Source organism: Salvelinus fontinalis, chromosome 32, assembly GCF_029448725.1.
Source record: "Salvelinus fontinalis isolate EN_2023a chromosome 32, ASM2944872v1, whole genome shotgun sequence".
Lineage (NCBI taxonomy): Eukaryota > Metazoa > Chordata > Actinopteri > Salmoniformes > Salmonidae > Salvelinus > Salvelinus fontinalis.
In genome coordinates this window covers 17668779-17696146 of record NC_074696.1, presented here as the reverse complement: position 1 = coordinate 17696146, position 27368 = coordinate 17668779, and the positions used below count along the sequence as shown (strand labels likewise).

General features: G+C 42.1%; 1 protein-coding gene across 2 annotated transcripts in view; it reads left to right on the top strand.

Moving 5' to 3' along the window:
- Window positions 1–827: 827 nt before the first annotated feature.
- The window catches only part of LOC129830813 (gamma-aminobutyric acid type B receptor subunit 2-like), a 415909-nt gene continuing 389368 nt past the window's right edge, over window positions 828–27368 (top strand). The window contains exon 1 of one of the 2 annotated variants that reach the window (XM_055893565.1): window positions 828–2040. In XM_055893565.1, the coding sequence (XP_055749540.1) occupies window positions 1729–2040 (312 nt within the window). In that variant the 5' untranslated portion in view covers window positions 828–1728. Of the gene's footprint in view, window positions 2041–2141; window positions 3141–27368 lie in introns of those variants that run through there. The other variant, XM_055893566.1, reaches the window with a different exon arrangement.

The following is a 27368-nucleotide window of genomic DNA, read 5'->3' as shown; positions in this document are numbered from 1 at the left end:
ACTGCCTCTGCAACGCAATGCTGCAAGGCAAGTGCGGCGTTTCGTTGGAAATGAATGTAATTCTGGTGTACCAAAATGCAATAATGCTGTCAGTGTGTTCGAGGCATAGAGAGCGCCGTGTCTAATGCTGTGTTCAGGACTTTGGAGAGCTGCATCTCGCGCATTTAGTCCTCAGGAACTAGACTCAAACGGCACCCAAATCCCAATTTGTCAGATTGTATAAAATGTAGAGTATGTTCACCTAATTATATTGCTTCTATTATGCTTTCATTTCAACGAGCATACAATGTTAATACATTGCCCACCAAAGTCAAAGTGGACAATTACTCATGAGGGAAAGAGGTAAGAAACCGCTTGAAGATGCTAGGTGGCAGTGTTTATTTAACAAAGCGGGCGGTAACATGCATTCGTTGGTGTTTCTGACACTTTGCTTTTGTGGCATTCAACATTCTCTTCTGCTACCATACTTTTTTAAATAATTTATGAGTTTATGAACCTGGTGCTTCTGTAACGGAATCCTTAGATTGCTTATATTGTGCTTCAACATATAAAATATCAACCGTTTTGAAATGTAAGCTATATACTATGTAAATATAGCCTTCATAATATAGTAATGTTTTACGATGTAGGCTTGCCCATAGAGTCATTGCTTGACACAGCAGGTTACATGCAACCCCTCTTGCATGTTTGAAATATTTTCTGTCTGCTAAACACGAAAGCCCAATAAATCACCTTTGCCTGTTAGGCGACAAGAGCTTGCACCATCCATCCATCCCTCTGCGTTCCCCTCCCTCCCCTTTTTCTCTCTCTCTCTACCCTTTTCCACATATATTTTTCTGCTTCCACTCGCTCGCGCTCTGAGCAGCAACAGCATTAAATAAGTGAAGCCTTTAACAGACACTCAGGCAGCCGCAACATCGTCCGCAGCGAGCGCACACACACTGACACAAGTCGCGTGGGCTGTCAGGACGCCGACGCCATCTGTTCTCGCCCACTCTGGACACGCTGCAATCAAGACTGCTTTTAAGATTATCTATTTAGGCAATTTTAATCAGAATTACCATATTCTCTTCGCCCTGAATAGACTACATATTGTAGTGCGTTGACACGGATGCTCTATTAGGCTAATCTGATGCCTCTTTGGCTGGGGAAAATACTCCGGAGGTACATTTGTATCCATAACAATTGTCACCGAGAGTGGCTGACTGGTCGTCCTCTGTCATCTTGAAGTTGTTTTATTGAGCATCCTACAGACTGTGAATTGTGATGTACTTGTGCCATGGTCACGCTAGTTCCCCAAGGTGAGGAGAGGGATTGAGTTGGAGAGATTTTTTAACGCGGAGGGAGTTGTTGTGGCTCACGGAGACCAGGAGGAGAGAGACAACCGTCGGCGCTAATAACACCTTCTGCATCAGAACCGTCTCGGTTTCTTCCATATATGGCACACCACTAAAACTGGACCCTTGGATTAATTTTACAGAATACCTGTCAACGAGAATATATCTGTTTTAAATTCCCTGTAATAGACTTCAATCAGGTCGAGGTGTCTCACTGCGGTTGAACCCCCTACCAAGGCTAAGGTTGCGGTTTTATCGTTTGGACCATTTTAATAGGCTACTATATTTCCCTCTCGGGTGGATTGTTTGACCATCTCGGACGACCCCAAATGTGCGATGGCTGAGCAGTGAGAGCTCGGTGGGATCTGCTTTGGTCTTCCTGCACAGTAGCATGGCCCCGTCCCGACGGCACTGCGGATGGGAGATGACGCCTCTGTCGGTATGCCTGCTCCTGTCCATCTTGATGTTTCAGCCTGCGCTAGCCAAGGTCTGCAACGACTATACGAGGCACGGTCAGGACAACAGCTGGTTCTCGGGGGATAATGAAAAGTTGCCCATCATGGTGCTCATGCCGATGAACGAGTCGGCGCTGATGAGCAGCATTAGTCAGGGCATCGAGCCCGCAGTTCAACTGGCCATACAACATATAAAAGAGTCACGGAATTACAAGTTTTCACTCATCACCAAAATCTACGACACCGAGGTAAACTCATTCACCCACTCTGCACCATGGCCTTCGTATCCTATATCATACATGTGCGTTTGCTTTGGGTTTCTGGGGCATAAACGTTTCAGAAACGCTTTCGTTGTTCGTGTGTGTATGTGTGTGTCAGGGAGAGGGGGTGTGTAGCCTACACTGCCCTGGAGGTAGCGCTCATACAGCGCGCGCCCATGTGGAAAGCGTAATTCTGTAATCATGTACGCAGTGTTGGAAAATGTGTTTTAATTTTCGTAATTTCTGGAGATTTTCTGCTGTTGGATTAACACAGAAACATACAGTATCGGATGTTGTTATTCATTTTTATTGTTAGTCAATTTTGATCATTTCTTGTCATAACTTCATAAGCAATGGCTATTTCAGATTAATTTGCGGTGGGTTGGAATAGGTGCCGCGCACGTGCAACAAACTCGTGATCAAATTACAATTAATCCTCCCTGTTTGACGCCTTCACACTGCCGTAAGCTTTTCCTGCGCTGAAGACAGGTCATTATGGCTGTGATGCAGAACGTAATTGTTGTCTCAATTAGGCACAGGAACCTTTAAATATTGATTTATAGCTGATGGTTGCATTTTAATAACTGAACAAGATACCCCTAAAATAGCTATGGCATTATGCAAAGCGATGCATTACTCAGTCCACATCGTTATTTCAGTCACGATTCCCATTGTATTTCGTAACAGAGGAAAGGTTCGTTTTCCTTGAACCTGAAGATGGCAGTAATTTGATGTGAGATTTCTTGTTGGCATACACACCTAAGGATAGCAGCATCTGTGTGGTCAAGAATGGGAACTGTGTGCATTGCATCCCTTCCACTGTTTCCACACGCTAACGTTTAAGCATCTGTGGAACAAATCCCATTCAAGTCATGGATATTAGATTTTTTTTCGCGCAACATGTCCAAATCATCCGAAAGTATTTAAAATTGACTGTGAAGCGCGACAAATGCAAAAACCGGTCCCATTACTTGAATAACATTTGTGCCACAAATGCGAAAACGTTAGCATGTGGAAGCAGTGCCTGGGAAACTAAACCAAACGCATGGATTGCTGTCATACCCTGTTCACCATAGACTGCTTACAGGGTAAGGAACCCAATATGTTTTTTTTGTAATTTTAGTGAACATCCCTTTAAGATCAGTTAACCAATCAATATGAGTAGTGTGAAGGTTTTTAATACTGTAGTTATGACCACCGCTTTGACGATTAGTCATTGGTCAGTCTCAGTAGCGTATATTATTACATTGTAAGGAGGCTTCCACCTGTATTGCATGGAAATCACATCGAATGGATAGAATAGATCGTTTTCTTAACAACCATCAACCATTTGAGTGTGCTGACATTACTGCTGGCCAATTGGCTTCAGTGATTATGTGCCCCATCATGGTGATGGCCATGGCATAGCAGCAATTGAGGAGGTGAGAGAGGTGATATCCAGGCTATTATATAAACATTACGTTACCATGTCAACGTGGAAGCAGGTTGAACGTTAAGGGGCCCAAAACTGCAGCTCTCACTCTAGCTAATTTAATTGACGTAATTAATGGTCTCAGGTATCTTAATCGAGCAAACACGTTTGCAAAACGATCGATGTGACTGATTGCGTTGTGAATGATGCTGCTAGAATTACCCAGATGATAATGTAGGCGTTGAAGAAGCTTCATTAACTGTTTCAAAATATTTGTGAGTCTGTATTCTACTGCAGCCAGCATTTGGGCATGTATTGCAATTTTTATTTACATATAAAGGTACTTATAAGACCCATGTCAATGATTAACCCTAATCAGGTTGAAGTGTGTGGAAGAATGCTGTCACAGAACACCAAAAATAAATTTAGTCCCAAATGACACCCTATTCCCTAGTGTAGTGCACTACTTTTGACCAGGACCTATAGGATGCATCCTAAACATTGTGAGGCCATGACAGAGGCAGAACTGGTGTGAGATCATTGCATGGTTTCTCATGTCTGGTGTTTGTTCTGGATATTTCTATAATTCATCCATTTGCATTGATCTTTTTACCATTAATTCCCAATGTTTCAACCAGTCCTGAGGTTTTAAAATGCTCAAGTCATTGCAGTGGCTCAACAAGTGTAGTTCTTCATGTGCCCACTGACCATGTTTGAGATATTTCTTTAGTCTAGGGGGGAATTCATATGTGAAAAGGTGCAGGTGTTTCCGTGCTGCTGTGAAACAAGTTGAAACAACAGTATAATCTATTTGACTGTAGCAAGACAGTGATAAGTGGTCAGGAATGGCATATAGCATGCAACTCCTGGAATCCACTCTGACCATGGGATTAAATATACTACTGCCATATTTCCCCTGGGTGAAAGATGAGCTGTAAACTAGAGGCCAGTGGGTCAGCTGGACATCCGCTCTGTGGATGGATGGATGGATGATCCAGTGTACTCCTATAATGGGCAAAGTGCCCATTGAGTTCCAATGATAAAGGTTTTGTGTTCAGAATATTCTACTCAATAATATATGATATACCTTTTCATATATGTCTCAGGAAATATGTCTAAGTAAGCATTAGTGTCATGGAGGAGTGATTAACTGGCTAATGGCGAACTGTATTTCCTTCGAGGGAAAAACTGTAAAAATCTCCAATAAAACCCAAAGGAAACATGTTTATTGGTGTTAAGAGCATGAAGGTTCCTGCCAAGGACAGCCATTTACAAGCAGTTGGAAGCCTTTTCCATAAATCCTGCCACCGCATTATACTCAACAGGGGGAAAGAGATTACATCCATGGTCTACATAGTAATGATATATATTTTTGAACGAAAAAGTAGAAAATAGAAAAACAATTGAGCGTCAACATTAGACTGAATGAACCGTGATCTCTCGTGTCCTTTGAATAATATCTGAGCTGTGTTATTGATGTTATTACTGTCAATTCTATTCATGGTGGATGGACACCTGTTAGGACAGAGCACATAGTGCTTCAATGTGTTTCTTCCAAGAACATGACTCTGCTGGCCTTGAGACGCTAGCTTCAGGCATGATTCTGGTTTGGTTAGACTAACCACTTTGTTGAGTGGTGAAGGGAAGGGTGTGGGGAAGGGTGTGTTATGGAATACCATATATTACGTGGTTTGTAATTATGTCATATTTTCTCTCCCTCTTTCTCTCCCTTACACAATGATACTTGCATGCATGTGCATCCATAAACTCTCTCCCTCTCTCACGCCCTCTCTATCTGTCGCTCTGTCTCTCTCTCTCTCCTCTCTCAATTTCATTTCAATTCAAGGGGATTTATTGGCATGGGAAACATGTTAACATTGCCAAAGCAAGTGAGGTAGATAATATACAAAAGTAAAATAAACAATAAAAATGAACAGTTAACATTACACTCACATAAGTTACAAAAGAATAAAGACATTACAAATGTCTTTTTATGTATATATACAGTGTTGTAATGATGTACAAATGGTTAAGGTATAAAAGGGAAAATAAATAAGCATAAATATGGGTTGTATTTACAATGGTGTTTGTTCTTCACTGGTTGCCCTTTTGTTGTGGCAACAGGTCACAAATTTTGCTGCTGTGATGGCACACTGTGGTATTTCACCCAGTAGGTATGGGAGTTGATCAAAATTGGCTTTGTTTTCAAATTATTTGTGTGTCTGTGTAATCTGAGGGAAGTATGTGTCTCTAATATGGTCATACATTTGGCAGGAGGTTAGGAAGTGCAGCTCAGTTTCCACCTCATTTTGTGGGCAGTGTGCACATAGCCTGTCTTCTCTTGAGAGCCAGGTCTGCCTGCAGCTGCCTTTCTCAATAGCAAAACTATGCTCACTGAGTCTGTACATAGTCAAAGCTTCCTTAAGTTTGGGTCAGTCACAGTGGTCAGGTATTCTGCCACTGTGTACTCTCTGTTTAGGGTCAAATAGCATTCTAGTTTGCTCAGTTTTTTTGTTAATTCTTTCCAATGTGTCAAGTAATTATCTTTTTGTTTTCTCATGATTTGGTTGGGTATAATTGTGCTGCTGTCCTGGGGCTCTGTGGGGTGTGTTTGTGTTTGTGAACAGAGCCCCAGGACCAGCTTGCTTAGGGGACTCTTCTCCCATCTCTCTGAAGGTGATGGCTTTGTTATGGAAGGTTTGGGAATCACTTCCTTTTAGGTGGTTGTAGAATTTAACGTCTCTTTTCTGGATTTTGATAAGTAGCGGGTATCGGCCTAATTCTGCTCTGCATGCATTATTTGGTGTTCTACATGGTACACTGAGGATATTTTTGCAGAATTCTGCATGCAGAGTCTCAATTTGGTGTTTGTCCCATTTTGTTAATTCTTGGTTGGTGAGCGGACCCCAAACCTCACAACCATAAAGGGCAATGGGTTCTATAACTGATTCAAGTATTTTTAGCCAGGTCCTAATTGGTATGTTCAATTTTATGTTCCTTTTGATGGCATAGAATGCCCTTCTTGCCTTGTCTCTCAGCTTTGTGGAAGTTACCTGTGGCGCTGATGTTTAGGCCGAGGTATGTATAGTTTTTTGTGTGCTCTAGGGCAACAGTATCTAGATGTAATTTGTATTTGTGGTCCTGGCAACTGGACCTTTTTTGGAACACCATTATTTTGGTCTTACTGAGATTTACTGTCAGGGCCCAGTTCTGACAGAATCTGTGCAGAATTTCTAGGTGCTGCTGTAGGCTCTCCTTGGTTGGTGACAGAAGCACCAGATCATCAGCAAACAGTACACATTTGACTTCTCACTCTATCTGTCTCTCTGTCTCTCTGTCTCTCTGTCTCTCTGTCTCTCTGTCTCTCTGTCTCTCTGTCTCTCTGTCTCTCTGTCTCTCTGTCTCTCTGTCTCTCTGTCTCTCTCTCTCTCTCTCTCTCTGTCTCTGTCTCTGTCTCTGTGTCTCTCTCTCTGTGTCTCTCTCTCTGTCTCTCTCTCTGTCTCTCTGTCTCTCTCTCTGTCTCTCTCTCTGTCTCTCTCTCTGTCTCTCTCTCTGTCTCTCTCTCTGTCTCTCTCTCTGTCTCTCTCTCTGTCTCTCTCTCTGTCTCTCTGTCTCTCTCTGTCTCTCTGTCTGTCTCTCTCTCTCTCTCTGTCTCTCTCTCTCTCTCTGTCTCTCTCTCTCTCTCTCTCTCTCTCTCTCTCTCTCTCTCTCTCTCTCTCTCTCTCTCTCTCTCTCTGTATCTCTCTCTCTGTATCTCTCTCTCTGTATCTCTCTCTCTCTCTCTCTCTCTCTCTCTCTCTCTCTGTATCTCTCTCTCTCTCTCTGTATCTCTCTCTCTCTATCTCTCTCTCTCTGTATCTCTCTCTCTCTCTCTATCTCTATCTGTCTCTCTATCTGTCGCTCTGTTTCTCTCTCTCTCTATCTCTCTCTCTCTGTATCTCTCTCTCTCTCTCTATCTCTATCTGTCGCTCTATCTCTATCTGTCGCTCTGTTTCTCTCTCTCACAAACAAACAAACAGGTAGTATATAAAAACAATGCACACAGCAGACACGGTAGTACCATGTGGTGGGATTTAGCCTGGCAGATGTAAGTAAGCAGTGTCTCTTTATCCCCTCTTAGGGATCCCCATACAGGCAGAGCTGCTCCCCCACGTGGGGCTGGATGCTGCTGGGGTTGAGGGCTGGGGCTGGGGATGGGGCCAGGGCTTGAGATGGGGCACTGCACAGCAAGCAGTGGGGATCAGATGGCCATTGGATGGGGATGGAGGAGAAGTGTGGACTTGGGGATATTATCATGTCCAAACTCCTCTAACACCTATGAGGCCATTTGAGTATAGCTAACAGATGCAGGTCTCTGTTTTCTGCTAATGCATTGAGCTAATGCATGTGTGGCCTGTGGTTGAAAGTGTTAACTGGAGAAGGAGAATGTTGTCAGTGGATTGGGGGTTTTCGGGTCTGATCTACTCTGCAGTCGACAGCACCTCTGTGTGCTGAGCAGCCATCTTCTAGTATGAACACAGAGGGTGGCTCCCAGATGGCACCCTATACCCTCTTTAGTGCACTACTTTTGACTAGGGCCCATATGGGGCTCTGGTCAGAAGTAGTGCACTATATAGAGAATAGGGTGCCATTTGGAACAGAGATGTACTGTGGTCCAGACAGAGTTAGAGTTAGACACCATGGTTATGCTGCTGGCTCATTGTCACAGGGACTATAATTAGACCCTTGGGTAAAAAGCAGAGCAGGGAAACTCACTATAGGGACAGGTAGAGCTGCTTATCTGCCGATGGAGTGTTTGCTGTTGTCACCATGGATAACTGAGTATCCATGTACATACGTAAATCTAGATGTATTCACCGCAACGTAAGCATGACTGACATAAGCATGACTCACAGTCTATGTACATGTATAGATACAAATGCAACGCTACTGAGTGGAACATACCACTAGAGAAAGGAACATTGGGTGTCTATTAGGCTTTTCTGTTGCTTTTCCAATGAGGGAATACACAGGAGGCCTACATAGAAAAAACAGCACTGGAGATGCCATTGTAAATACATGTTAGCCAGGAAGCCTCTTAGGAAGCCTCTTAGGGAACCCACACAACATTGTTTTCTCCTGCAGTGTGAGTGATTGGTATTGATGTGAAATCTATACCTTCTGGATTGGAAATGGGGGTGAATATGTGGTGACTTCCCGGGGGGTTGTATAACTCAGGGTTAGAGGCTAACGTCAGGAGATGATGAAACAGGAGTGAGACGTCACAGATAGGGGAGACGCACAGAATCTAAATCCCTTCATTAGCCCCCCTCAGGAGGAACCATTTGGAGATGTGGTATGCATCCCAAATGGCACCCTATTCCCTACATAGTGTCACTACTTTAGCCCAGGTTTCTGGTCATAGGTAGTGCACTGTGTAAGGAATAGGGTTCTATTTGGGACGGAACCCGTGATTTATACATCTCACCCTTCTGCCTCTCACAGTGATTCAACCCCTTGTGTTGTAATTCACGAGGATGGATTCAAGGAAGGACAAAACGTTGCAGAATAATGGGATATTTAATCTTGAATGCCTGCGCAACAAGCCAGCTGTTGTGTGTAGTTGCTTTTGAAAAGCTTGATGTAAGTATAAGTAATCCTATATGTTCCGAATTGTAAGGCCTCACAGTCTGGGATAAAAAGCCACGGAAATAATCAAACTAGTGTATCAATGTACTAGAAGTACATTTTACCTGTGCTATTGTGCCTCTAGTATTTCTAGAATAGAGAAAATTAAAGATGCTGTTTTTTAAAGACTGGATACATTTGACCACAAAGACACTTAGCTAGATTTGATCCTGCTCGTGTAAACCAGATATTCATGTAATTATTTTAGTAAGAGGACATTGCAGTCACGTGATACCATTGGCCTCATGAGGCCATTAAACCATAACGCATGGCCTATGTTTCAGATAATGCACAGTACATAGATAGACTGGCCCTGTGCTTCCGAGAGGAACAAATGCTGACGTATGTCACATTTGTACACACTTTGCAGGAGCCCCCATGGCCTTGATAGTTTCAACACATATATGCTTGAGGGTCTCTTTTCCCCTGAGAATATGAGGCATTTTGTCGCGATAAGTTATTTTTTCAATTTCAAGGATAGGCCTATTGGGTTTCAAGTCAAGTCAAATCAAACTTTATTTATATTACACATTTCTTTCAGACGATGCATTTCAAAGTAAAATAAGAAAAGGTGAGACAAAACCAACACGTTTTCTAAATTAAGAGACAAATAGTAAAACAGTAAAACAACAATAAAACAACAGTGGACATGAGAGACTAATGCATTAAATAAAATTTTATAAATGTATATAATGGGATAAAATAAATAAAATAGATAGTAAAAGCTTAAGTTTTTTCTCAGTGTATAGGACTGGCCCCTCAAACCTCTCTGAGGTATTTAGGAATCTAGGGAAATTTCTCCGTCCCATTTTTCCCAACAGTCACACTTTCACATTTTGCTGAAATCAGCCTAAGAATTCTTAGTCTGACTAATTTTGCATGGTTTCAGAGTAGGAGTGATCTAGGATCAGGTCTTCCCTGGCCATGTAATCATATTCATTAGGATCTAAAAAGCTAATCTGACTCTGGATCAGCACTCCTACCCTGAAACACTTTATGAATGCAGACCCTGGAGGAGATCTTAACCAGTAATAAGAGACTGTAACCTATCGAAGAGGAGAAAATTACCATCCTTTAATTATTGTACTGTATGATAACTAGTGACGGTGTAACGGCTTTCCTCCTCCTCTTCATCCGAAGAGGAGGAGCAGGGATTCGACCAAAACGCAGCGTTGTGAAATGTCATGATTTATTTAAACAAGACGAAAAAACGAACTACACTTGAATAATTAACAAAACAAATAAACGATGTAGACAGACCTGGACACGAACTTACATATAACACGACGAACGCATGAACAGGAAACAGACTACATACAAACCGAACGAACGAACGATACCAAACAGTCCCGTGTGGTGTAACATACTGACACAGGAGACAACCACCCACAAACAAACAGTGTGAAAACACCTACCTTAATATGACTCTCAATCAGAGGAAATGAAAACCACCTGCCTCTAATTGAGAGCCATATCAGGTCACCCTTATACAAACATAGAAACACATAACATAGACTACCCACCCAAACTCACGCCCTGACCGTCAAACACATACAAAATAACAGAAAACCGGTCAGGAACGTGACAGACGGCAATTCCATTGACTAATGTTAAAACCAGCAGTTTTCTATTGTATTTCCGCAATGAGGAATTCCCACTATTATATAGAATGGTGCAGTACTTGATTATTATTTATTAGTAGTGTATTATTATTCTATTATCAGTCTTTGTGTTGGGAAAACAATCCACATCATCCAATGGCCAATTAACAGGTTACACACAAAACATCATAATAGACATTGCATTGGCTAATATACTGCTATTTCCCCCTGCTGGTTTTCCAAACGATGAGCAGTTCAAATGTTTGTCAGTAGTGTGTTTGTGTTTATGAAAGTGCAGCTCGTAATTACTGACCTTTTACTGAGTTTATGTCCCAAAGGGTATCCTAATTCCTATATAGTGCACTACTTTTAACCAGGGCCCATAGGCTCTGGTCAAAAGTAGTGCACTATAAAAGAAATAGGGTGCCATTTTGGACACGGCCTGTGTCATCATGCCAATGGCCTGGAGTCTCCAGCCAGACCTAGTCACCATGTCAATTGATGTTTCCCTTCCATTCTCTTACTTACATAGCAGACCTGGGTCCAATACTATTTGAAATATTTGGAAGTTCCTTGAGCGTTTGCTTTAGGCTGCCTACAGTACCTGATTGTCGGGGTTTGCACTTTTCCAACTAATTTAATGGCTCCATTGCACTAGGCAAACTCAAGCAAGCACAGTATTTGAAGTGTTTTAAATTATATTAGTGTTTGAACCAAGGTCTGGTGTGTACCCAGGCTCCAATGCTCCAATGGTTCCTACCTAATGAATAGTGGAGGCAGAGGAAGTTATTATACATGGAGCTGGTGCCACTGACACCCCCTCTGGCAGGGCCTGTCGTCAGGGACAAGTGTGTGTGTGTTCCAGCCAGGCAGTTAGACTGTGGCTGTTGTTCAGTAAGTCCCTTGAATACAGCCACTAGCCTCCCTAGGAACAAAGGATCCTAGGGTAGCTTTGTACATACACAACTGACCTTTCCTCTCAATACTGACCCTCAGGGGCCTCCTTAGTGCCCTAAAGACAAAGCAGTCATCCTCCTGGCCCATCCCTTTCTCCAGTTCTTTGATACATTTCATCTCTACTGCTGCCCAGGGCCTTGCCTGGCTAACCAGCAGTACAGTGTTTAGTAGACCTACACCAGGCCACTTCATCCAATACAGCATTCTTTATGACTTAGGGTTGCAAAATTCTGGGAACTTTTCAAAAATTCCCAGGTTTTCTAGAATCCTGATTGGAATTTTGGGAAGGTTACTGGAATTTTTCAACCCTAGTCCTGCTACAGTGCAGTACACTACAACAAGGGTTGTGTGAGGTCCTGTACACTACAACAAGGGATGTGTGAGGTCAAGTACACTACAACAAGGGATGTGTGAGGTCCAGTACTCTACAACAAGGGATGTGTGAGGTCCAGTACTCTACAACAAGGGATGTGTGAGGTCCAGTACTCTACAACAAGGGATGTGTGAAGTCCAGTACTCTACAACAAGGGACGTGTGAGGTCCTGTACTCTACAACAAGGGACGTGTGAGGTCCTGTACTCTACAACAAGGGACGTGTGAAGTCCTGTACTCTACAACAAGGGATGTGTGAGGTCCAGTATTCTACAACAAGGGACGTGTGAAGTCCTGTACTCTACAATAAGGGACGTGTGAAGTCCTGTACTCTACAACAAGGGATGTGTGAGGTCCAGTACTCTACAACAAGGGATGTGTGAGGTCCAGTACTCTACAACAAGGGACGTGTGAGGTCCTGTACTCTACAACAAGGGACGTGTGAGGTCCTGTACTCTACAACAAGGGATGTGTGAAGTCCTGTACTCTACAACAAGGGACGTGTGAGGTCCTGTACTCTACAACAAGGGATGTGTGAAGTCCTGTACTCTACAACAAGGGATGTGTGAGGTCCTGTACTCTACAACAAGGGACGTGTGAGGTCCTGTACACTACAACAAGGGATGTGTGAGGTCCAGTACACTACAACAAGGGATGTGTGAGGTCCAGTACACTACAACAAGGGATGTGTGAGGTCCAGTACACTACAACAGGGGATGTGTGAGGTCCAGTACTCTACAACAAGGGATGTGTGAGGTCCAGTACTCTACAACAAGGGATGTGTGAGGTCCAGTACTCTACAACAAGGGATGTGTGAGGTCCTGTACTCTACAACAAGGGATGTGTGAGGTCCTGTACTCTACAACAAGGGATGTGTGAAGTCCTGTACTCTACAACAAGGGACGTGTGAGGTCCTGTACTCTACAACAAGGGACGTGTGAGGTCCTGTACTCTACAACAAGGGACGTGTGAGGTCCTGTACTCTACAACAAGGGACGTGTGAGGTCCTGTACTCTACAACAAGGGACGTGTGAGGTCCTGTACTCTACAACAAGGGACGTGTGAGGTCCTGTACTCTACAACAAGGGACGTGTGAGGTCCTGTACTCTACAACAAGGGACGTGTGAGGTCCTGTACTCTACAACAAGGGACGTGTGAGGTCCAGTACTCTACAACAAGGGATGTGTGAGGTCCTGTACTCTACAACAAGGGATGTGTGAGGTCCTGTACTCTACAACAAGGGATGTGTGAGGTCCTGTACTCTACAACAAGGAATGTGTGTGTGACTACAGCATATATAATTACCCGAGCAATTCCTCCATATGGCACATATCTGTTTTGTGAAGTTTTTTGTTGTCGTTGTTTTTGTGCGGGAGTAATTGAGAAAATTGGATTGTTAACAGTTAGCTAACGAGAGAGAGACTGTTTCCTGCTGTTATCAGTGTCCCTTGCCCCGGGCTGGGATGCCTTTTGTGCAGATACATTTAAGGGATAATCGTGTGGACTGGAGGACAGGCTGAATTTGACTTCAAACATTTTGTTTGCATCCCAACGTGCACCCTATCCCCTATATAGTGCACTACTTCACTTGTGACTAAGTCACTGGGCAAAAGTAGTGCACTATATAGGGAATATATAGGGAAAAGGGGGCCATTTGGGTACAGGATTTTTTGTTGAAATCAAAATGCTCTGTTGTTGCTCAGGAGGCGTTTTGGGCTTAACCCGGAAGGGCAGCAGGCTGCAGGCTGTTCAACAGGGGTGTAGGGGAGGGGTATATGCCATATCAATTAATAAGGCTGATGGAACAGATCTGAATGTTTCGCTCAAATGTGATAAACTATTATTTCTTCACATTTAAGCGCAGCAATGTGCATGCAGTGGTAGGCCTATGTGTGAATGTTACAAAATACAATTTGCGGCAAAACATCATTCTAAAATGCGCATGAGAGCAGTTTCATGGACAGAGATGAAAATGCCTGTTAGAAATTTAGAAAGAAGGGAGATCTAAAGACACAACAACTAGCATGGGTTGCTAATATGACTAGGATCATCAACAACTAGCATGGGTTGCTAATAGGACTAGGATCATCAACAACTAGCATGGGTTGCTAATATGACTAGGATTATCAACAACTAGCATGGGTTGCTAATATGACTAGGATCATCAACAACTATCATGGGTTGCTAATATGACTAGGATCATCAACAACTAGCATGGGTTGTTAATATGACTAGGATCATCAACAACTATCATGGGTTGTTAATATGACTAGGACCATCAACAACTAGCCTGGGTTGTTAATATGACTAGGATCATCAACAACTAGCCTGGGTTGTTAATATGACTAGGATTATCAACAACTAGCATGGGTTGCTAATATGACTAGGATCATCAACAACTAGCATGGGTTGCTAATAGGACTAGGATTATCAACAACTAGCATGGGTTGCTAATATGACTAGGATCATCAACAACTAGCATGGGTTGTTAATATGACTAGGATCATCAACAACTAGCATGGGTTGCTAATATGACTAGGACCATCAACAACTAGCCTGGGTTGTTAATATGACTAGGATTATCAACAACTAGCATGGGTTGCTAATATGACTAGGATCATCAACAACTAGCATAGGTTGCTAATATGACTAGGATCATCAACAACTAGCATGGGTTGCTAATAGGACTAGGCTTATCAACAACTAGCATGGGTTGCTAATATGACTAGGATCATCAACAACTAGCATGGGTTGCTAATATGACTAGGATCATCAACAACTAGCATGGGTTGCTAATATGACTAGGACCATCAACAACTAGCATGGGTTGCTAATATGACTAGGATCATCAACAACTAGCATGGGTTGCTAATATGACTAGGATCATCAACAACTAGCATGGGTTGCTAATATGACTAGGATCATCAACAACTAGCATGGGTTGCTAATATGACTAGGATCATCAACAACTAGCATGGGTTGCTAATAGGACTAGGCTTATCAACAACTAGCATGGGTTGCTAATATGACTAGGACCATCAACAACTAGCATGGGTTGCTAATATGACTAGGATCATCAACAACTAGCATGGGTTGCTAATAGGACTAGGATTATCAACAACTAGCATGGGTTGCTAATATGACTAGGATCATCAACAACTAGCATGGGTTGCTAATATGACTAGGATTATCAACAACTATCATGGGTTGTTAATATGACTAGGATCATCAACAACTAGCATGGGTTGTTAATATGACTAGGATCATCAACAACTAGCATGGGTTGCTAATATGACTAGGATCATCAACAACTAGCATGGGTTGTTAATATGACTAGGATCATCAACAACTAGCATGGGTTGCTAATATGACTAGGATCATCAACAACTAGAATGGGTTGCTAATATGACTAGGATCATCAACAACTAGCATGGGTTGCTAATATGACTAGGATCATCAACAACTATCATGGGTTGTTAATATGACTAGGATTATCAACAACTAGCATGGGTTGCTAATATGACTAGGATCATCAACACCTATCATGGGTTGTTAATAAGACTAGGATCATCAACAACTATCATGGGTTGCTAATATGACTAGGATCATCAACAACTAGCATGGGTTGCTAATATGACTAGGATTGTGCCTTTGGCTGCTAGACAATGAAAGAAAGTTGATTTGAAAACCAGTAGAACAGGAGAGCACATATGAGGAAGTCTTTATAAAATAATTGCAAAAGTAGGCCTACTATTAGCCTACTTGCACAGTAAAGCTTGGGTAGGCCTGACTGTGAAAGACCAATATGGGATTCATAATTTTAGGTAATTCAGAGTATATGTCACTGTTTCTCATAGAATTGTTTCACACAGTGCGCCTTTCCTTTGCTGGTCAGTATACCCACTTCTCCAGGCTCCACTACACCACTGCTGTTAAAGAATGGCGAAGAAAAAAAATCAGGAAGTTGGGATATGATTGGTTGATGATATTGGCGGCCATTCAAACTCATGTCAGTGTTGTATGTAGAGATGATCATGACACAGAAGAACCCCCTATAGATATCAGTGACTATCAGCTATTCACACTTGGTGTTTCCTGCTGAAATCAAACAATGGTATGAAGAGAGGTCACAAACCATTCTGTCATATTGTCCCTGTGGCCATGCATTTATATTCTGTGTGAATGTCACATAGGCTTTTTCACAAACACCACTATCATGACACAAGGTGAGACCCAGATGCAGACACATGAGGCAGATGGTTGGAGTCTTACAATGTTTATTAATCCAAAGGGGTAGGCAAGAGAATGTTTGTGGACAGGCAAAAGGTCAAAACCAGATCAGAGTCCAGGAGGTACAGAGTGGCAGAAAGGCTCGTGGTCAGGGCAGGCAGAATGGTCAGGCAGGCTGGTACAGAGTCCAGAACAGGCAAGGGTCAAAACCGGGAGGACTAGAAAAAAAGAGAATAACCAAGGCAGGAGTACGGGAAAAATGCTGGTTGACTTGGACATACGAACTGGCACAGAGAGACAGGAAACACAGGGATAAATACACTGGGGGAAAACAAGCGACACCTGGAGGGGGTGGAGACAATAACGAGGACAGGTGAAACTGACCAGGGTGTGACAACCACCCTCTACCCTACATAGTGCACTAAATGGGAATTTGGGTGCCACTTTGGATGCAGAAATATACTGTAGATCATGCAGAAAAGCCTGACAGAGGAAGATCTTGTATTGAGTGTTAATTCTCCAGTGGTGACATTATAGTGATCTGATAATCCTTATCTGAACATTTAAAAGGCTGATATATCCTGCAGCTTAGAGGAAATAGCCCGTCTTTAAAGCAGAACGACATCTCTGAGTATCAAGCTAACACTCCAAATGCTATAAATGTGTTTATCACACACAATGTAGGATTTTAATGACACAAAAAACTTATGGTGGTATAATGTTTGGAACAGACTTGTTGTTTGGATTGTATTTTTGGTATGGGTGCGGTGCTGGTGGCATCTGTTGGCGAGCCTCTTCTGAAGCCATTCTCTGCATCCCAAATGGAAGCACATAGGGCTTTGTTCTAAAGTAGAATCTTTAAAAAAAAAAGCGCTTTCTAGAACTTAAAAGGGTTCTTTGGCTGTCCCTGTAGGAGAACCCCTGTGAAAAACAATTTTTGGTTCCAGGTAGAACCTGTTTTGATCCAGGTAGAACCCTTTTGAGTTCCATGTAGAACCCTTTCTACAGAGGGTTCTACATGGAACCCAAAATAGTTCTATCTGGAACCAAAAGCCAGACCCAGGCCGACAACAGCGAGGCATCCATTTTACCCTCAGCATTTTGGAGAGTGGTGCATACAGAGTTCTTTCGGAACCTTTTTTTTTAAGAGTGTAGTGCTCTTTGTAGGGAATCTATTGCCATTTGGGACTAAGCCATTGTGTGTCTGTCTCCTAGATTAGCCTACAAATGAGATGCACAGTCATTCTGAAAGGTGCCGGAGCCGGACCGAGCAGCTGGCTGTTATTAACGTTAAACAAACATTTGCTCTGAGAGACAGAGAGGGGGGAGAGAGAGGGAGAGGACTCTGTATGCACCACTCTCCAAAATGCTGAGGGTAAAATGGATGCCTCACTGTTGTCGGCCTGGGTCTGGCTTTTGCTTGTGTGTATCAAAGCTTCTATTGATTGCTGCCCCATTTACACAGTCAATTAACACATTAAATGTTTACTCTGGTAAGCTGGTTTCAATGTAGAGGGACCACACAAATCTCTTTATCTCAGTTGTAGGCACTAATGAAAAAAAAGATACAACAGATTTCATCAATAGTACATACAGTAGGTAGCTTGCATAAGGGTTGGTGCTCATAGGATCACAACTTAGTCTACCTACTACCTCTTATTGTGTATTGAACCTCTTTCCAGGCTGATCACTGAAGATCTAGGGTGAAGTTGCCCCTAGATGCTGATCTTAGGTAACTTTAGCATTTCCCCACTAATTAGGATTGGGGAATGGGCAGCAGATCCTAGCTCTATACAGTATCTAAGGAAAACTTCACCCCGGAGCGACCTCAGACTGTATTTCTATGCTTATGGCTACCTGGGTGCCCAGGGGATGGGCACGCCTGCATGCTGTTGCACATGATGGGAATTATCTGGAATGTTCCACTGTCATGGGAGGGAATTCTAATGATGGTGTCATATGTGTTCTGGTCCTGCCCAGGCACCCACTGTGACTGATGTCTGACCTTTGACCCTTGACCGGCATCAAACACATGTCAATCAACACTGTTGTCCAGACAACGGAAGATTTATGATTATTTAATGTTGAATGGTTAATTTCCAATGTATACAAGGGGAATGGAGGGTGCTCTTGGCAGTAATTCCTCCTGGAACCATGTTGATTTCATGCTACACACACACACACACACACACACACACACACACACACACACACACACACACACACACACACACACACACACACACACACACACACACACACACACCGGCCAACACAGTCTCACCCTATTTTTCGTCAAACTCCAATGGCCCTCCACACCAATCAACCCTCCCCCTACCTACCTCCCTCCCTCCATACATCCCTACCCCTCCCCTGAGTGGATGTAAAGGAAAGGATTATGAGGGAGGGGAGGGGTGGGGTGTTGTCATTAGAGATTGGACAAATGCCATGTGAACGCTGCCGTCTTTCTCCCGGGTCGACCACAGAGTAATAAGCAGAAAGTCTGCCCTTGTCAGTCCTACTCTAATTACATTAATGCCTGTGTAATTCCTGGACAGTAAAGACGGAGACGCCCCTCCTTGTGAGGGAGTTTGTGTGTGTGTGGTAAAATGAGGGCATCTGTGTATGTAGCCTGTGGAGGACTGGTAGTATGTCTTGGTCTCTTTCTGCATGGATAACTGTGTGTGTATCACGTGCCTCCCCAGAGAGGAGGGTAAAGGCGTCTGCATGCTTCCCATCCGAAACAGTTCCGAAGAGTTTGTGCATATATTATAATTACATTTTGTGACGTTTTTGACTTTGGTACATTATTTTTTTTGTTCACTGTTCAGGTGTACTACATTTTTTCTTGAGGCAAGCCGAACTTCGGGAGCCGAAGTCTACACCCCTTCGTCTGTGATTGGTCAACTGTAGGGATTCTTCAATAAAGTCTTTGTTTTCATTCAACCAAAGATTACTTGTTTTAATGCACATTTTTTCATTGATAAATATTGCACCAAACATTTTTGTTAGATTAAAAATTGCCCCACTAAGATCTAAACGTAAAAAAGAACGACAATTTTTTTTGAGTTTTCTTAGAATAATTCAGACTTTGAGGAAGTTTATCCTGGCCACGGCATCTCAAAATGCTCAAACCATACAATTATTTTCTTGTTTTTCAAGCTAAGGTCTTTTAAGGGAGTATGCAAGCACACTTGTTCTGTTCACCTAGCCGACATCGACTAGCCGCCAGGCGAACTGAAGCATGCTGACGCCTTAACAGGGTTGTCTTGCCTGGTATCTCTCTCTTTTGGATCTGCAAAAACTTTACAAAAATATATTTGAGTAAATGAAAACCAACACTTGGTGTCTGCATCATTTCCTTTACGGTTCTCATTCGGAATTGGATTGGAGTGATCTTAGATTTAAAACCAAATAGATTTGCTGCCCAGAGCAATCTTTACACGGTTTCAAGCTTGCCAAATACAATGACAGAATAATCTCTCACAACATTAACTGTTGTTTTTGTGCTTCTTCTTGGTGCCATTTTGAATTTGATGGTTATCAAACAGTGCAAGTGCTTTTCAGCCTGTGTGAGAGAGATAGTAGACTACTTAACTGTATCTCTCTAACTGGCACTGGTGTTGTCGCATGGGGGTTTTCTGACCAGGTGAATTGCAACTTTATGGCACGTCACTCTGCTGTTTTATTCACTGATACAGAGTAGGAGTGCTGATTTAGGATCAGTTTTACATATTCGATTATAATGAATCAGATTATTATTATTTTTAATTTTTAAAATATATTCTTTAGGGGGTGGATCAACTTTAATATTACAAATAGATTGTGGCTTCTATCAATGTAATTGTCTGAATCATTTCTAATCCCCCAAATATTTTTTATGACTATATATGTTATTTAAAAAAGATTGGTTGCAAGAATTTTGTATAATCATTTAAATTGAAAAACTATATCAGTTCATAAACTATGTGCCATGGAATTGGTACATTGAACATCTCTTCCCAACTATTTTGCAATCTGAATGGCATATCTGTCATTTTTTTGGTCCTTAAATAAAAATGTTATACTTTTATTAATCATCACAATTTTCTTTAACTAATTTTGGACTTTAATGCAGGGCCGACAGACAAGTTCCTTACTTTCTCCCCATTCCACTTGCCTCTTCCATAATGTTGCAATTAGTCATTGTAATTTTGGATAGAGCAGACATTTTCATTTCTTCTGTTAGCTGCATGTGTGACAACTCCACCAGTCCTATTTATGATATAATTTACAAAGATTATACCGTTTAACTAAAAAAATATATATATATGTTTTTTTAATCAATTAGTATATTTGATAGGTTGTAATCTGAATAAAGGGAAAAGGGCCATTCTTGAACCCGGGGTGAGCCATTCTTACTAATTCTTACTAAACCAGTTCAGATTTAAGTATAACTGTTGTATGACTGAAGCCTTTAGTGAGAGGTCTAATGCTCATATAATTAAAAAAATCTGTTCATTAGGTGTAGGCAGGGCCATAAGCAAATAGGTCAACTGGGATATTATTAAAGAGTTCATCGGGGTCAATTTTCCACAAATAGACATGTATTTTCCTTTCCATGGTGGCAAGATCTTATCTATTTTTGTTAACTTTCTACAATATTGTATTGTAGTGAGATCATTTCTTTCTTTTGGGATATAAATACTGAGTATGTCCACTTCACCGTCAGACCATTTTATTGGTAAACTACATGGTAATGTAAAACTGTATTTTTTTGTTATCTTAAACGTAATATAGCATAATTATGCTAAGTGTAGCATACACTTAGCATAATTTGGTTTTAACCCAGAGAGGTTAAAACAATTATCTAGATCCTCTATGAGGCTATGGAGGGATCAAAATTGTGGATTTAAAAGAAAACATGAATCTTCAGCGTACAATGACATCTTTGTTTTTAAGCCCTGTATTTCTAGCCCCTTGATATTATTGTTGGATCTGATTTCAATAGCTAACATTTTGATGGTCATAATAAATAGATATGCCGATAGTGGGCAGCTTTGTTTTACTCCTCTTGACAGTTGAAAACTTTCTGAGAAGTAGGCATTATTACAAATGTTACACCTTGGGTTATTATACATGACTTTAAACCATTTTATAAGAGATTCTCCAAAATTGAAATTTTCCAGGCATTTATATATCAATTCCAATTGTACTTTATCAAAAGCCTTTTTCAAAGGCAGCTATGAATACCAGGCCTGATTTCCAGTGTTCTATTGTTTCCAGTACTTGTCTTATATTATCTCCAATGTATTGTCCATGTAAAAAAACCTGTCTGATTAGAATGCATCAAGAAGTTCCTCCTCTGTAATTTGGCTTTCACATGATTCTTTTTGTATATCTGTTAATTTTACATTATTAATAGAAAAAAAATCCTTACAATTCACTTCAATTAGTGGAGATGGAGGAGACTGAAACGAAAACATTCAGACTCAGATTGTTATGGGCAGATCAGTACTCCTACTCTGAGTCGCTTAGTAAGTACGGGCTCAGACCTTGGTCTGTTTGTTGCCTGTGCTGAGCGGCTGGTACCACCTCCTAGTCTGACACTGTTAGTGGTGTTAGGGAAAACAAGTCAGGAAGCCTTTATGTGCGGAGATAACACTGACAGCACGGCCTGCAGATGTACACTACACATTTCCCTCTGTATACTCTGTCCCTGCACTAAGTGATTACAGTACTGTACTTGTTCACTTCCCAAAGCATGCAATATAATCACAAAGGTGCAGCCTGGTTATAGGGATGATAATGATCTTGGTATGCTGCGTGGAGAAAAGGGGATTCATCTGTGTTCTGTTCTGTCATGTCAGTTGTGTGTCGTAGAAAGAATATGTTAGAGGTTCATTCATTCGACATCCGTTTTCCAGCAATCGCTAAGCACACGAACACCGCCATCAGCTCTGTGGCACCCACATGCATTAAGTAATTTCTCCTCAGTGAGTCCATCTTTCAACAGACAATCAAATCAAATCAAATTTTATTTGTCACATGCACCGAATACAACAGGTCTAGTAGACCTTACAGTGAAATGCTTACTTACAAGCCCAAAACCAACAATGCAGTTTTAAGCAAAATACAGTTGAAGTCAGAAGTTTACATACACCTTAGCCAAATAAATTTAAACTCAGTTTTTCACAATTCCTGACATTTAATCCTAGTAAAAATTCCCTGTCTTAGGTCAGTCAGGATCATCACTTTATTTGAAGAATGTGAAATGTCAGAATAATAGTAGAGAGAATGATTTATTTCAGATTTAATTTCTTTCATCACATTCCCAGAGGGTCAGAAGTTTACATACACTCAATTAGTATTTGGTAGAATTGCCTATAAATTGTTTAACTTGGGTCAAAATTTTATGGTAGCCTTCCACAAGCTTCCCACAATAAGTTGGGTGAATTTTGGCCCATTCCTCCTGACAGAGCAGGTGTAACTGAGTCAGGTTTGTATGCCTCCTTGCTCGCACACGCTTTTTCAGTTCTGCCTACAAATTTCCTACAGGATTGAGGTCAGGGCTTTGTGATGGCCACTCCAATACCTTGACTTTGTTGTCCTTAAGCATTTTAGCCACAACTTTGGAAGCATGCTTGGGGTCATTGTCCATTTGGAAGACCCATTTGCGACCAAGCTTTAACTCCCTGACTGATGTATTGAGATGTTGCTTCAATATATCCACATAATTTTCCTTTCCTCATGATGCCATCTATTTTGTGAAGTGCACCAGTCCCTCCTGCAGCAACGCACCCCCACAACATGATGTTGCCACCCCCGTGCTTCATGGTTGGGATGGTGATCTTCAGCTTGCAAGTATCCCCCTTTTCCCTCCAAACATAACGATGGTCATTATGGCCAAACAGTTCTATTTTTGTTTCATCAGACCAGAGGACATTTCTCCAAAATGATCTTTGTCCTCATGTGCAGTTGCAAACCATAGTATGGCTTTTTTATGGTGATTTTGGAGCAGTGGCTTCTTCCTTGCTGAGCGGCCTTTCAGGTTATGTCGATATAGGACTTGTTTTACTGTGGATATAGATACTTTTGTACCTGTTTCCTCCAGCATCTTCACAAGATCCTTTACTGTTGTTCTGGCATTGATTTGCACTTTTCGTACCACGTTACGTTCATCTCTAGGAGACAACGCGTCTCCTTTCTGAGCGGTATGACGGCTGCGGGGTCCGATGGTGTTTATACTTGCATACTATTGTTTGTACAAATGAACGTGGTACCTTCAGAGGTTTGAAAATTGCTCCCAAGGATGAACCAGACTTGTGGAGGTCTACAATTTTTTTTCTGAGGTCTTGGCTGATTTCTTTTGATTTCCCATGATGTCAAGCAAAGAGGCACTGAGTTTGAAGGTAGGCCTTGAAATACATTCACAGGTACACCTCCAATTGACTGAAATTATGTAAATTAGCCTATCAGAAGCTTCTAAAGCCATGACATCATTTTCAGGAATTTTCCAAGCTGTTTAAAGGCACAGTCAACTTAGTGTATGTAAACGTCTGACCCACTGGAATTGTGATACAGTGAAATAATCTGTCTGTAAACAATTGTTGGAAAAATTACTTGTGTCACGCACAAAGTAGATGTCCTTACCGACTTGCCAAAACTATAGTTTGTTAACAAGAAATTTGTGGAGTGGTTTTTAAACTAGTTTTAATGACTCCAATCTAAGTGTATGTAAACTTCCGTCTTCAACTGTAACTAAAAAAAGAAAGAAATTAAGGTAACAAATAATTAAAGATCAGCAGTAAAATAAATATAGCGAGGCTATATACAGGGGTTACCGGTACAGAGTCAATGTGCGGGGGCACCAGTTAGTCGAGGTAATTGCGGTAATATATACCTGTGGTTACAGTTATTAAAGTGACTATGCATAGATCATATCAGCTGTTGCCTTAGTAGTGTGAGGCAGGACCTGTGTGATGGATGATTCAGGGCTTCAGAGTGAAGGAAGGCTGTGTGTGTGTGTGTGGGTGGGTGGGTGGGTGGGTGGGTGGCTGGGTGGGTGGGTGGCAGGAAAGGCTGGCTAATGAACTGTTGCTGTAAGGCCCGGCTTTTATTGCTGTCTGTCTGGCTGCTTTATGGCAGTGGAGCTCCCCTTAAGGGTTGTCGGTTTTATACCACACACACACACCCTCCCTGGGGTGCCTTTTCCTACCCCCCCCCCCCCCCCCCCCCCCGCCCCCCCCCCCCCGGCCCCTCCGATCCGCCCATCCCTGGGAACTAGTAAAGGGAATTAAACCAAAGAAGATTGGTAAGAAACCAAGGTCCGCATTTACTGACACACACAGGGCAACGGACCCTGGACCTTTGTGTGAGTGTCTGTCTATGTGGGTGTGTTTCTATGTATTGGTACACAGATGCAGCAGCTAGTTGGAAGTAGAAAATAGTAGTGGTACCATGCCATGAGGAGAATAATCCCCAGGTAAGTACTAATACTGTGGAGTAGTGTGTGTGTGTTCTGTGGCTTGTAGCACACATTGGATGCATCCCAAATGGCACCCTATTCCCTTTGTAGTGTACTACTTTTGAGAGCGCACTCTGAAATTGTCCTTATATCGATTGCCCCCACATCGATTGGGACAACAGTAGTGCTCAATGGAGGTGCAGGGTTAGTGTGTTACTGAAATGGCACCCTATTTCCTAAACACTGCACTACTGTTGACAAGAACTTTGTGGGTCCTGGTAAAAAGAAACGCACCTCATCGGGAATAGGGTGACATTTTGGACACAACCTTGGACTGTTTATAGTGGAAGGAGGCTAACTAATTAAACTCAGGATGAGAATGGTGACAACAGTGCCTCTAACCTGCTGTCAGGAATGGTGTTCTGGCAATTCATTTACAGTTAGGGCTAGTCACAGGCTTAGACAAGCACTTTGTTGCAATACAAGCTTGTCTGATGGGGTTGCGGTGTGCCTCTCGTGGATTGTGCAAACTTTTCTCACCTTGCATCGAGTGATAGTCTTCAAATAAGTGTGAGTCTTCCATAGAAACAACTAAACATTTGAAACCCTGAAATCATGATTTTTGAGAGACAATTTTCCATCTTTGATCCCTTATTTAGACTGGCAATCTGGCAATCGTCATTAGATGATTCTGGTTCCTTCTGTGCAAATGTTGTCACCATCTTCCAAATGCACACCGTGGTCTGCCAGAAAACAGATCGCCCAACTGTATAGTATTGATTTTATGACTAGAGACTGGAGGATGGCGGAATGCCTGAAGCTGTTTCACCTTTTCTTCTCTGGATATGTCCAAGGACATAGAATACCACCTGTTCGGGTTTTCACCTTTTTTCTTCTCCAAGCATGAAATGGATTATGGACATAATGTGTAGATAAATATATTCATAAACTGGGTGGTTCGAGCCCTGAATGCTGATTGGCTGAAAGCCGTGGTATACCACGGGTATGATAAAACATTTATTTTTACTGTTCTAATTACATTAGTAACCAGTTTAAAATAGCAATAAGGCACCTCAGAGGTTTGTGGTATATGGCCAATATACCATGGCTAATGGCTGTATCCAGGCACTCCGCGTTGCGTTGTGCATAAGAACAGCCATTAGCCGTGGTATATTGGCCATATACCAAACCCCCTCGTGCCTTACTGCTTAAGCAACCATCTGGACCTGTATTTCACCACTAATTGCTTGCTCTCAAAACCTCCTCTCACTTTTCTATTAAATGATAATGGACTCTTGATCGAAGCAGTATTATAGTAATTTCATCACTATGTCCTGTTTTCAGTTGATTTCTTACAGTACTAGTATAGTCTCCTGTTGCCATGCCAACAGCTCTTCCATTATGGGATGTTTGATTGGCGCTGAGGGATGCTTTAAAAACGAGCTCCAAGGATTGTTACTGCCATGGCGGTGACGGCCAAAAGTGACCAGTTGTTATATTGCCAGCCAGCGCCTTTTATTTAAATATTTCATTAAGTTTTGAACTGCAGCGGTTGAACGACAGCCTAGGGTCCTCTGTATGGCGAGTTATACCCGCTCTCCCCATGATTTAGAATACCATGACAAGATAGAGCATGAAATGGCCTGGGTTATATGATCTGTGTTGGTGCTACACAGTGTCAGAGAGAGACAGAGTGTAGCAGGCACAATTTACAGGATCTGCAGTATGGTTAAAATGGTCCAGTGTGTTTTGGAGGGTTTTCCACATTGCGTTGCAGCGGCAAGAATGACCCCTCCATGTATCATTTATACTCTCCTACTCTCCAGCTGATGGTTATTGGGCTCTCGTAGGCTTTTATTGCCTCAATTGAATATGATTGATAAGTTCAGTGACAGTGGGGAATAGTGTGGTGGTGGTGTTGAGGGTAGTGGATGGAGGGATGGAGGCAGGGATGGAATTTAAGGATTTTGGGCACTGGCCAGCCAGCCAGGCTAGTAGACTGCAATTTTTACTAGCCCGGGTCCGAAATCTGTGGCATGCGGTATATCAAAAGACCACATTTTACTAGCCGGTGGGCTAGTTGGGCACATTTTCCACTAGCCGGTCTGAAAAGTGCTAGCCATGGGCTAGCTTGATTTCCATCGCTGGATGGAGGGATGGTATAATGCCGATCACTGTAATTCAATATAGCAGTGTCAGTCAGTAAGTGTTAATTCATTATTCCTTTTGTAGCAGATCATTTCGGGCCCATCTAGAAGAAATGGGTGATATTTCTCTTCAGGCTTAATTTGGGGACTATATCATCATCTTCATATTCCCTTCTCACTAGGGCGTCATTAAAGTCTTGTGGTAATATGGACTGTAATGCATAGTTACAGGCTACTCAATATTGCATTAGGTTTGCCATTCTGCATGTTACACATATTATCCCTGAGTGGAAGAAGACAGCAAGAGGGAATTTCCCACATAATTAAATAGAACAATATGTATGTATCTCTATGGAATTTCCCACTAAAGCATTTGAAATAGAAATAGACTACGTCTCAAATGGCACCCTATTCCCTATGTAGTGCACTACTTTTGACCAGAGCCCTATGGGCCCTGGTCAACAGTAGTACATTATATAGGGAAT